The following is a 12,396-nucleotide window of genomic DNA, read 5'->3' as shown; positions in this document are numbered from 1 at the left end:
TTAAAAGTCCCACGAAGACAAGAGCCTAGTTAGTGGGTTACCCTGTTACAGGCTTTTCGCTCTATGTGAAGTGCTTAGGAGAAAGTTTAGAGTTATGTTAGAACACAAGAAGAGACTCAGAACTGAGCATTTTATTGTAACTTAAAAAAATAAATACACTCTAACTAATGTCTGTGAGTATCTCGTGGGTCAGGATCCTGCAGGACTTGGTTATCTGGCTTAGAGCAAGGTCTGAGGCTGCAGTGAACCAGGCTGGCCACCTAGTCCAGAAGGTTGAGGTCAATGTGGAAGTACACGTAGGGGAAATAGTCCTGGTTGCTGAGCTGCAGTCCAGGGATTTCCACAGAGGCCTATGAAGGGAGCAAGGGCAAAGATGATTCTTGTTTTTAAGGGGGGAGCTCCTTGGGTTCTGGCCTCACGCCCTATCCTGTGCATTTGCCCCACCACCATCCCCCACCCCCTTGCTTAAAAGTACGTGATATCATACATCCCTATGGCGGCAGAGCCCTCGAGTCCCCATGATACCTACATCCAGTAAGCTTGCTGCAGCAACCTCATCTAGATGCCGGAAGACAGAATTGAGCACCTCTCTCAGGCGCTTGGTGGCTGACTTTTTCTGGGGCTGCAGGAGCACAGCCTGGAAGTTCACTGGGAGTCCGTACCTGCTCCAACAAGACGACCGTGTAGGTGTTTAGTGTAAAGGCCAGCCAAGACAGTCAAAGGCCCAGTGCCCATGTCAGGGGGCTCCCAACTGCCTATAACTCCAGCTCCAGAGGATCCCACAGCCTCTGGCCTCTGGACACCTTTGTACATGTGTTGCACACGTGGGATTAAAAAGTGAACGAATGGCTCACTGACAACGGAGGAAAGAAGAACTAGAAAATGGTGACCAAAGACTAGGACCAAAGTCTCAGTACAGTGCCAGCCGTCTCTGAAGGTCAGAGCTCATGGCCCTGCCTGGCTACCTTGCATACTTAGTTGTACAAGCAGTGGATCTGAACTTTGCAGGTCGTAAATGTTATATGTGCCAGCTGTTATGTGCTCACTAAAGGAGAACAGCATTAGCCATGTCAAGGTATAGTCAAGCCTCTTGTTCAGTTTTTGGGTGCATGGAAAAGATACTAAATCTGCCCAAACATTTCCTCCAGAGTCACTGCCTGGGATGTCCATTACTCCAGAACACTGTTGAGGTGTATCACTGAGCCATGCCCAGCCAGTGCATCCAAACTGTGCCCCAGGCGAGTGTCCTTGGGTGTCTAGCAACAGGATCACCTACCTAGAGTCTGCTCTGGAAATGAGTCAGCTGGGACCTGTGACTACCACCATCATGTCAGGAATGACTCCCGAACCTTCCCAGTCCTCACTCACTGTGGGCAAAGCAGCCCTGGAATGTGGCACTGCCCTTCCCAGTCTGTCTGCAGAGGCCTCTGGTAGCTCTGTTTTTGTTGGCCAGAAAGGCCCCTGTGCTGCCTGCTCTCCCACAAGACAAGTGCCATACTGGCCAGTGAGGTGCTCATAACATGTAGGCAAGCCCCTGGTGAGCGACAGCCCAGTTGATTGTCAGAGATAGTGTTTGCTCTTCTATCTCACACTGACCAGAGACTAAGTACATCACTCAGCACCCCCTCCCCGCACCAAGTGCAAGGATCATAGGCTTGAACCACCACACCTCAGGGCCATCTCATCCTAAGTCCTACTGATCTTTTAACTTTTCTGCCAGGGACACCAATTCTGCTAAGCCTCCTGGACAGTTCAGAGAAACATTCTGCCAGGACGTGAGTTCAACTGCCCATCCTCAGGGTGACATCCAGGATGCCCGCCCACCTAGACTTCTCAGGAGAGGCTGCCTGCAATTTAACATGAACAAGCTCCATCACTGTCCCCTGAGAGCCAAATCTGCACACCCCGTGTCCTGTGTCATTTATTCTTTCACCACTGCCTCCCTTTGGAAAGCATTTGCTGTTTGATTCCTTTTCCATGAATACACTGAGAATGATAGGTTATCTGAACATTAAATACTTGGGCTGGGGGGCAAAACTCAACCATAAAAACCTAAATGAGCACACACCGGGATGTGTTTGCTTGTGGTTTATTCTGTGATGCTCAGGACTGAACTGGGGGCTTTAGGGTGCCAGGGAGATGCTCTCTCACTGAGCTCCACCCCATCCCCAACAAGTGATTTGGATTCACACCTGTGCTTGCCTGTATGGATTCCAAATTTTCCACAGTGGCTCTATTAATTTTAAAATGATAGAAAATAAGACAAAATAATGTTTGCATGTGTAGCTTTCCTATTTTAGTGGGGGAGCTACCTGGAGATCTTCCCTTAGAGGGTGAAGAAATAAGACAGTCTGGGGACGTCTTCCAGGAGCCACTGGGGCCCTGTCTAGGGTACAGAGGTGGGGCAGGGACCACACAAACAAGTCTGGCAGAAAAGAGCGAGCTCTGGAGAACGGGGCACACATGGCCAATGGGGATTCCTCTGGCAGAATGGAGAAGATTGCCAAGACATGGTCACAGAAAGCAAAAGGCAGAAGGGCTGGAAGACAGCAGGGAGTGGAGTTTCCGAGCTTCCCCTTCAAGCCCTGCTGCTCACCTCTCCAGCCCAGGATCCCCACCACACACCTGAGCACAGACTCCACAAACACTCTCAGGGCCTTTATGTGGATCCAGGCAATAAAGGCCTCGCTGAAGTTCACCTTGAGCCAACGCAACAGAGGTCCCTGCAGAGACGGGAGAAGGGCATGAGCTTCCGGACACTCTACTGATAACGGCCAAGGAAAGGCTCGCAGTATACAGAGCACGCCCTGCAACCAGAGGAAAGGGCCAGGAGCCAGCAGAAGCAGAGAAGAGCCTGGGGAGGCTCGGGACCACAGCATGCAAGTGCCTGGCACTAGGGAAGCTCTGGGGCAGCCACCGGCACATGTGAGAGGCCACCTCGGACCAGGGGTGGGAAGCTAGGCAGCTCTTGACCTCAAGACTGACACATGAGCTAATAGGTTCTTGTCTGGCACTGCACAGCCAAGAAGCCCACCTCATTGGAAGGCACTACCCTCAGGGTCCAGCCCACCCATCTACCAGCTGCACCTGCCAGGGGCTCTTCAATCCTCATCTAGGCCATAGCTACTGCTGCTGAGCCTGACGTGGTTGTTCCTTAGTGTCAGCCCCCCTCGGACACTTCTAACTGCTCAACAAGGCCAGAGGTGTCCAGCCAGGGCAGTCGGGGAGGAATGCCGAGCAACCGAACCGCCCTCCCTCCAGTCAGAGCCCTGCCCATCACCAGACACCAGCTCCAGCCACCATCAGCCAGAGCACAGACATCCCAGCCAGCCGACAAGCGCCATTCCCTGCCTAGAGAGGCAGCTCCAGGAAGACCATGAAGGCTAGGACAGCAGGGTTCTGGGCTCCTCCAACTTCAGACCTCACAAGCCATAGAAACGAGAGAAAATGCAAAGATTTGTTCCTCAGCTGGGGAAAGAGTTGAATCAGGGACCCCCAGGGTTCCCAGGAGGTGCTTACCTCGCCCTCGCCCTCACTCTCTCTGTCTCTGTCGGTCTGCCCCGCAGCGGGCCTAGCGGGGTTCCCTAGCGGGGTTACCTTAACCTTGTGGTCCCGGTAGGTGGCTGATCCCTTTTTAAGAGCAACACAGGAAGTTTGCTAAAGGTACAGAAATTATTTATTAATCTTTCGGCAAGCATGCATCGTGAACACAAATAATTCTCATGGCCTGGAGAGCCTGTGCAAGCAAGCTCTGGAGTCCGGGCTGAGAGAAGGGTGTGGCAGAGGTCCAAGGCCTGTGATTTCAGACACTAGAAACAGAGCCGAACCTATGTGCCTGCTTGGGTCAGGACCCCAGCAGCAGCAGACAAAAACTGCTCCCAGAAGTATTACTGAACTATCCTGACCTAGAGAGCTCATCAGTCGGGGCCCTGAGTCTCAGGAACAGCGTCCTCCGTGGTGTTCATGGGACACTTCAGCATGTCACATACAGGACATTAGTCAGGCATACAGCCAGGCTGTTTCACCCTTTATCACCCTGTCTATAAGTGGGTGGAAAACACAGGGTAACTCAACTGTGTGTCCCCAGAACAACCCGGTTCCTCGGTTCCAGTGACTCAGTAAATAAAGGATATGGGATGCTTGGCTGTATCCGCTCCCAACCATACCAAACGAAAGATTCTAGGGTCCTAGGGTGGAGGGGGTCTTCACTGAGCCCCTCTGAGGCTCCATTCACCAGCATGGGTTCTGAGTGTCTCCCGGGAGCTCTGTTTCCCACACACAAGGAGACTCTAGCAGGTTGTCTGGGGCACGTGGGCTGCAGAAGTCTATGCCATGTAAAGACACCACCGCTGGGAATCTGAGCCCCAGGGAGAAGGCGGCAGCTTACTTGTGTCACCCTGATACACAGGATGGATGCCAAATGTCCTACTTCACCTATAGGCAGGGCCCTCACAATCTGGCTCCATCCAGGAGTACCGCAGGGAGTAGTAGGGGAGGAAAAGCCCCACCTAAGGGAAGGCTAGGCATTGTGATGGACAGGGCCCCAAAGCCAAGGTCAGGCAGTGAGCTGGGCATCTGATCTTGTTAGTGACAGCCACTCCTGCCAGAATGTACCATGTCTATGCCATTGCTCTAAGGAGCTTAGAGCACCTTCAGGAACTCAGGGCCCAGGCCTCTAGCCAGGCCTTTCATCTTCAGGAGCCCTGGCTAGAATCCAATTGATTTTGGTTCTGGGCAGTGTGGGTACTGGCTCAGTGCACACACATGGCATCTGTGTGTGTGCAAGTGTGTGTGTGTGTATGCAAGTGTGTGTGTGTTCATGTGTCTAGGCTCAAGGAAATAGGGTTAAAACTCTTCAACATGGGCTGGGCAGTGGTGGTGCACACTTTTAATCCCAGCACTTGGGAGGCTGAGGCAGGCAGATCTTTGTGAGTTCAAGACCAGCCTGGTCTATAGAACTAGTGTCAGAGAAACCCTGTCTAAAAAAACAAAAAACAAAACAAAACCCCACACCTCTCCACCATGGGGCTGTTGGACCATGCACCTATAATCTCAGCACTCTGTAGGTGCCAGCCTCAGTTACATATCAAATTAGAGGCCAGCCTGAGATACATGAGACCCTCTCTCAAAAACAACACAGAAAATCCAACGCCATGAACCATCACCAGTCGGGCTTCCCTTCTAAAAAGAAAACAGCAGGCAGGTGAGGCTCCAAGAACTACTTTGGGGATCTCGGTGGCTTGTGCTTACTTCTAAAAGTGTGGGTGAGAAGAGCCACTCACTCAGCAAGATTGGGTATGCGCAGGCTCTGCCTAGTGCGGGAGGAGGCCTGGTGCAGACGCCGGAGCACGTGTGGAGCGCTGTACCAGGCCAGAGGCCCTGTTCTCCCAGGCACACACTTACAGCTCTGAGTACACAGGCTTCCCCTTGAGGACTCAATGACACTCTATGGGTCCCACCTGTCACTGAAGTGACACTAGAAGGTCCTCTGCAGCTGGGGGAGAAGGGGCCAGTGCCTCGAGGAAGCAGGGCAGAGCCGGGGCCACTGTTCCAGACCTCCAGAGTCTGGAACACATGGCAGAGCCCAGAGGTGATGTTCCCCGTTCAACACTGCGCTCTCAGCTTTGCTCCAGGGATGGAGGCTGACCTCTCCACAAAGCTCCTAAGTGTCTGTGGCCAGGATCTCAGAGAAGCACCCATTCTGCTAAGAGCACTGGAGAAGTAAACACAGGTGCTGGTGACGCCCTGAAATCTACAGTCACAGACGATAGGAAACCGTCTGTGAGGTGGTGACACTATCCACTCTGGGCACAGATGCTTCATCCTGGTGCCCCTGCTCTGGCTGACCTATTGCAAAGCCCAGGCTGATCCCCCTGGCCACGGCTTACTTCAGCATCTCAACTTCTGTGCAGCAGACAAGCCCTGCCAGAGGGCAGTGATCCGGGTGGCTGCGAGCTGCGTCAGGGGGTGGAGCTCAGTACACATGACATCTGAACTCACATGTGTCTCGACAGCACGAGCCCAGGAGATGGGGACAGTGAGACTGGGGAGTGGACTCTGCCTCCCCCCCCCCCGGAATGTCTAGAGAGCCCTGGTACTCACATACTGTTGTTTCTTATCAGACAGCAACCTGGTCATCTCTTCCCTTTCTCTTTTAATTTCTTTTTCATCATAGTAAAATTCCCGGACAATGAACCTTCAAAAAAGCAGCTATAGCTGTCACTGAGAACATGGTCAAGGCAGGGTCTCCCCAGGGACTCACACCAAACCCGAGCAGCTGGTGGCCCGCATCCTTACTTGTTTTCTTTGGCTTTAACTTTGAAGTCTTCAGTCACTTTGCGGAAGAGAGTCACTGTGAAGAGGCCAGCCTCATTGTCCTCGACGATCAGTCTAAAGGGAGAAGCATTTGTTGGCTAGATAACCTAGGGCTACTCCACTCTAGGCTCTGAGCTGAAGCTAAATTAGGAGAAATTCTTCTTCCAGCTCAGGAGGTCATCACCACTGACAGAGTCAGGTGTCCTGAGCCTGGTGGCCTATGCTTGTGTTGTTGGCAGTCACCAGGGGCTGGGAACCAAAGGTGGCCTGAGTCTGACAGCTTCCTAGGTTCGCCCCCACAACCCACCCCTCCAGGCTCAGACTTGGGAGCTCAGCAGAGCCTCTTGTTGGGAATGACAGGGAGTGTGGTGTCTGCTTTGCCTTATGCTCCTCAAATGGCTGAGTGATCCAGTCCCCTATGGGGCCAGTCCAACACTGCTGCTGGCTATGCAGGTTCCAATGAAGTCAGTGCAGAAGCCACTCCACAAGGGCCACTTCATTTTCAGTAACATGAAGCCCTAACCGGGCATGTCATTGCCAGCATGTAGCACAGGCTGCTGCAGTCACTGTCCCCAGCAACATGGAGACAGTGGTCTAAGTAAGAAGTCTTGGGGCTCTAGGCATGCCTGGTTGGAAGATAACCTCTCCAGTGTCTCAGAGCCCACACCCACAGGAACTGCCCCCTAAGCCCCAAACCTTTCCAGGATTGTTGGTGCAGGCTCTCAAGCTCTCTGAATCATGGGGGCCTGAGGTCTCTGCTCTGGTGCCCAACATCCTGCCAAACTGAATGCAGTGGTTTGAAAAGGAATGGGCCCCACAGACTCATGTGTTTGAATGCTTGGTCCAAAGAGAGTGGCACTATTAGGAGGTGTGGCCTTGTTGGAGGAAGTGTGTCACTGTGGAGGCGGGGCTTTGAGGTCTCATATGCTAGACCTAGTGTGGCAGTCTCCTGCTGCCTGTGGATCAGGATGTAGAATTCTCACTATGTCTCCAGCACCATGTCTGCCTCCATGCCACCATGTTTGCCTGCCATGGCAACAATGAACTACACCTCTGAACTATAATCCAGCCCCATTTAAATTCTGTCCTTTATCAGAGTTGAGTGATCATGGAGTCTCTTCAAACAATAGAACCCTAACTAAGACACTGGCCCTCCTAAAAAGACCCCAGAGGCAATCTTTAAGAACAAAAGAAGCCTGCCTTCCAGGCAGCTCCTGTCTGGTGCTACCTGTAAAATGGACCTCCTCTTCAAGCTCCTCCTTAGTCCTTAGACTGTGACTAACCTATTCCTCATTTTAGCTCCCCGTGGCTGTCTCCTGGGACCTGGTGGTATGTTCCTTGGTGCCAAGACCTCAAGAATGAATAGGTCAAGATAGGAAGGGGGCTAGAATGGAATGGGATGAGGCATATGAGGATGGGGTGGGACAGAGTAGGATGGGTAGGGTGTGATGGGACAGTGGGTATAATGGGATGGGGTGGGAAGGGCTGGGATGGAAGTGAGACTGGATGAGGTGGAGTGGGAGTAGAACAGGATGGATGGGTAGGGGTGAGGGAGGTGGGATGGGACGGAAGGAGGCAGGTGGAGTAGGTAGGGTAGGACTGGATGGAGTGGAGTGGGCTTGGATGAAATGGGATGGGGTAGGTGGGCTGGAGTGAGGTGGGCAGCTCTGGGGGCAGTGTGTTAGAGCAGATAATTGAGCTCACGTTACTTGCGGCTCATTCTGAAGTTTCCTTTATGGCATATATAAGATGTATAACTCAGGATCACAAACAGGTCCCACATAGTTAAGAGTTCCTTAGGCCCTGCCTCACTGAACTACGCACGTAACTCTGACCCTGTGGGTGGTTTTCCTCATTTTCATGGCCCCTGTGACTCTGTTGTGAACTGTATTATGGCTCAGGCACCAATACCTTCCTGTCACATGTTTTTTGTTGTTTTGTTTTTTGGTTTTCTTTTTTTTTAATTCAAGATAAATGGCATGGTCCTCTGTATCCCTGCTGTGGTGATAAGAATGGCTACCATAGGCTCATATTTTCTGAATGCTCAGTCACCAGGAAGTGGCACTATTTGAGAAGAATTAGGAGGGGTGGCCTTGTTGAAGGAAGTGTGTCTCTGGGAGTGGGTTTTGAGATTTCAAAAGCTCACATCAGGCCTAGGTGTTCTATCTATCTATCTATCTATCTATCTATCTATCTATCTATCTATCTATCTCTTTGTCTCTCTGTCTCTGAGGATACAGCTCTGAGCTCCAGCTCCAGCATTGTGTGTGCCAGCACGATCCCTGCCATGATGAAAACGGACTAAGCCCGTGAAACAGCGAGCAAGCCCCTAATTAAATGCTTTCTTTTCTAAGAGTTGCCTTGGTCATGGTGTCTCCTCACAGCAATGGAAGTGTGACTAACGTCTGCTCATTCTCCGAGGGAGCTCTAATGTGTGTAGTTCATTGCTGGTTTTCCACAGTAGACATAGAGTCAACCCGGGCCTACCCATCATTTTTGCAGGCTCACTTGTTCCCGTTCTGACCTCAACTGGCCACACAGTGAGAATGCCCTCCCTGCCCAGACTCTGAGGCCAGCCAGCCCGGCCGTCACTCTGTTCAGGCATTTGCAGAGAATACAGAGCAGGCAGGCAGAGAACCCAGAAACTCTTCTGGAAGCAGCCAGAACAGCCTTCCCAGAGGAGGGACAGGCAACTGGAGCTTTGAAGGACAATGGCAAGCAGGAATTCCAGGCCACAGGGACTTACTGCGCAGGCATGGTGCTGTGAGGTGCCCCACCCTTGGCACATGTCTGGTGCTCCAAGAACATCCATACATTTCCCCTCTGGGGATGTAGACTAAGCTGAGGTCTCACTTACTTGGTTGACCGAGGGACCACCATGTCTGACAGGGACTCATACGTCTTCTGCCACTGTGCATAGCTTGACCTGTGAGGACACAGACCTGTTGAGTACTTTGGGAAGGAAGGGCTTCTCTTGTCTCAGGAAACTGTTTTCACCTTCTTCTGAAGGTGGAATGTCGAGAGGTATAACCAGGGAGTGCTCTTAACATCCCCAAAGTTCCTGCTATTGCCCAGGGCTGCGCTGAGCCCAGTCTGATTGCAAGGGCTCCAGTCTTCCCAGAAGTTCCCCTAAGAGAGAGCTCGGGTGTTGGTATATTTGAAGCTTACTAATAATGATCTGATCCTGGCCCAGGTGACCTGGGGCCAGCAGAATGGTCTTTCTAGCACCAGGACAAAGGGAAGAGTAGAGCTCTCAGGCTCCTTGTGGGCACAGCACAGATCCTCAGTTAAGGCTCTGCCACTGCTACCATCCACCTGGCTCTGTGCCTGTGGAGATAGTGACCCACCCCATGAGCCCCGAACAACAATGTCTGCTGACCTGACCCAGCAGGGCACAAGGGGCCCACCTCATTTTCCCCTGAGCAGCACACACCCACTATCTTCCTGCCCACATACTTGGGAACGATGACCAGAAGGGTTGTGAGATATTCCGAATCAAGTACGAAGTCTTCTTTGCTGACAATGTCGCTCAATGTCCGAGTGAAGAGGTTTCCCCTGAAGGGCAGAGGAACAACGGGTAAGTCCAGCAGAGAGAGGCTCGCTGACCCCACATGCCTCAAGAGTCCAGACAAACAGCAGGAAATAGAGCAGGCCCAGGCAAGTCTCTGAGCTGTCTGCCAGGGCCAGGTACAGCCAAATGGTAAGTGAGCTACCTTCTCTTCCCTCTGGGGGCAGGGAAACTGGCAGAGCCTCTGCAGCTATCACCTGCCACTCAAGGGGCTGCTGAATCTAACACCTCAGTGACCTGCACTGCCCTCAAAAGCCAACCCAGGCGCTGGGAGGGGACCTCGGGCGGCAGGCTGCTAAAGTTATTCAAGTATCAAAACAGCAAGGTCTCCAAGTTGCATGGGACAGATAGGCCCCGATAGAGATAGCTCTGTGTCACTTTACAGGCTGTTTGGTCCAGCAGCTGGGGACACTCACCTGAAATATCAGCTTTGTCTACACCACCAGCCCTGGCTCAGATGAGGAGCGTGGTATTATTACCAAGCTGTTGCATGGACAGAGGCAGCTACCAAGACATGGTAGTTCCCCACACTGCAGAGTCCTAACCAGACAGCCCCCAGAGCATGGAGGCTGCAATGTGAGCCCAAGGCTTCCAACCTCCCAAGCACAGAGCCGAGGGCAAAGCCTCAAAGGCAAGAGAGAAACCCTAGCTTCCAAGGGTGTCTGCTCCCACACACAACTATGTGTGCAGATAAAGCTGGTGGGTCCCCTCCCGGCCATCCTGTCACCACCGCCAGCATGGTACCCTGCTAGGAGACATAGGTAACCCACATACATAGCAAACCCACAGGTTTGCTGAGTGAGTGGCTGTGACTTTTCGCTCTATGTCCACAGGGCCTGAGGACATGTGCATCGAGAGAACAAATGGAAGGCAGAGTCAGCATCTGACTGGTGAAGGAGGAGGAATCAGGGACCGTAGGGGAAAAGCGGTTGGACCAGTCCCCTGCTAAAGTTCCAATTCTCTAACTGCACTTTTTATTTATTTACTTTGTTGTGTGAGTGAGTGTGTGTGTGTGTGTGTGTGTGTGAGTGTGTGTGTGTGTGTGTGTGTGTGTGTGTGTGTGTGTGCAGGAATCCATGTGCTATGGCACATTGGTGTAGGTCAGCAAACAACTTGCAGAAGTTAGTTCTCTCCTTCTGCCAGGCGAGACCCAGGGACTGAACTCAGATTGCCCACGGATCCATCTTGCCAGCCATCAAACTGTCTATGACTTGGTGGTGAAGTGAGTGGGTGGCCTGCCATGGTCTGGACTCCAAGCTCAAAAGAGACTAAGCTACCCTGAACTCAAGGTAAAACAGCGCCCGCCTGACTGGCATCCACCAGCGCTCAGGTTCCGGTACCCAGAGATGGAATCAGACAACTGGAACTGGCTTTCTAAGCTCAGTGCATCTGTGGTCTCCACCCCCACTGATGGATGGCAGCGTCTGCATTCCTTCTCTGTTTGGATTTCGGGCGGTTTTGTTCATTTGAATGTTTTATTGGAATACTGAGCTTTCTTGGAGGTAGGACACAGGTCGAAGCAGAAACCCATCGGCTTCATACAAGATTCATACAATAGCTGGCACAGAAGCTTACATGGCAATTTGAGTGTTTGTGTCGTGGCCAGAGTCACGAAAAGGTCAGGTACAGAACTTTCCATTTAAGGAATCATTGTTGATGCTTAAAATTTTTCTGGTTTTGGAGCATTTTTTCATTTTGGGTTTTCAGATTAGGAATGATCAGTCTCTGTTCTCTTTTATGACTGGAAAAGCTAGCCTAGGGAAGGTTTAAGAGGGAAGCTTAAATAAGAGACACCAAACAGAGGGAGGGCAGCTGGCTCTGAGCTCCTGGGCCACTCTGCTTTTCTAGACTCAGACTCAGGGTGTAGAGGTGAGTGCTGGGGACTACTTCATGCTTGTTCGGGCCCTGCTCACCTTCCCCTCTCACTTGGGAGCTTGCCTGGCTCCTTATTGCCTGTTCCTCCCAGGGTGCCCCCTGCCATCCCCAAATAGTCCCTGCCATGAAGGTCCCGAGCTTGCTCTTCTATTGATTCCACCACCATGGAGCCTGGTCTGTCGGGGGCCTGAACAACCCATTCTCCAGCAAACAGCCAGCACCTAAAGCCCTGCAGCTGTCAATCCAGACTGCTGCCTGTGAGCCATCCTGGTCTGCCCTGGACTGCTGCCCATGATCCTATCTGCCCCTTGAAGAGGTCTGGGCTCTGACATCCCATTCTGCCTGCCCTCCTTGAAGATGAGATGCAGCGAAAGTCCTGAGCAAGCTCCCCAGAGCCTCCTACTGGGTAAGGAGTGGGACAGGGGGAAAGGAGGAACGAGAGGAAGCAATACCGTGTTCCTCTGTGTTCACAGGCAGAAGTGGCCACCCTGCCTGGCTCTGTCCTCTTAATCTGCCTCAGGTTCCCAGCACGCAGCTCCAACTGTGCACCTGTTCAAGGGCCACAGCCACAGGGACGGTAAGAGTGAAGGCTATCCCCGCCCCCCACCGGATGCATGCACAGAGAATGCAATGGGTGT

General features: G+C 52.3%; 1 protein-coding gene across 2 annotated transcripts in view; it reads right to left on the bottom strand.

The window, feature by feature from the left end:
- Positions 1–122: 122 nt before the first annotated feature.
- Positions 123–12,396, bottom strand: part of LOC121438877 (V-type proton ATPase subunit C 2) — a 35,165-nt gene continuing 22,891 nt past the window's right edge. Inside the window, exons 6-13 of one of the 2 annotated variants that reach the window (XM_041639369.1) lie at positions 9,772–9,870; positions 9,173–9,241; positions 6,298–6,390; positions 6,103–6,196; positions 3,520–3,657; positions 2,626–2,723; positions 530–662; positions 123–350 (exon numbers count right to left, since the gene is read on the bottom strand). In XM_041639369.1, the coding sequence (XP_041495303.1) occupies positions 261–350; positions 530–662; positions 2,626–2,723; positions 3,520–3,657; positions 6,103–6,196; positions 6,298–6,390; positions 9,173–9,241; positions 9,772–9,870 (814 nt within the window). In that variant the 3' untranslated portion in view covers positions 123–260. The remainder of the gene's footprint in view (positions 351–529; positions 663–2,625; positions 2,724–3,519; positions 3,658–6,102; positions 6,197–6,297; positions 6,391–9,172; positions 9,242–9,771; positions 9,871–12,396) is intronic. The other variant, XM_041639368.1, reaches the window with a different exon arrangement.

This window comes from Microtus oregoni, unplaced genomic scaffold (assembly GCF_018167655.1).
Source record: "Microtus oregoni isolate MIOR12 unplaced genomic scaffold, Mior012 000058F_ref0000040, whole genome shotgun sequence".
Classification (NCBI taxonomy): domain Eukaryota; kingdom Metazoa; phylum Chordata; class Mammalia; order Rodentia; family Cricetidae; genus Microtus; species Microtus oregoni.
This window is presented reverse-complemented; position numbering and strand designations above follow the sequence as displayed.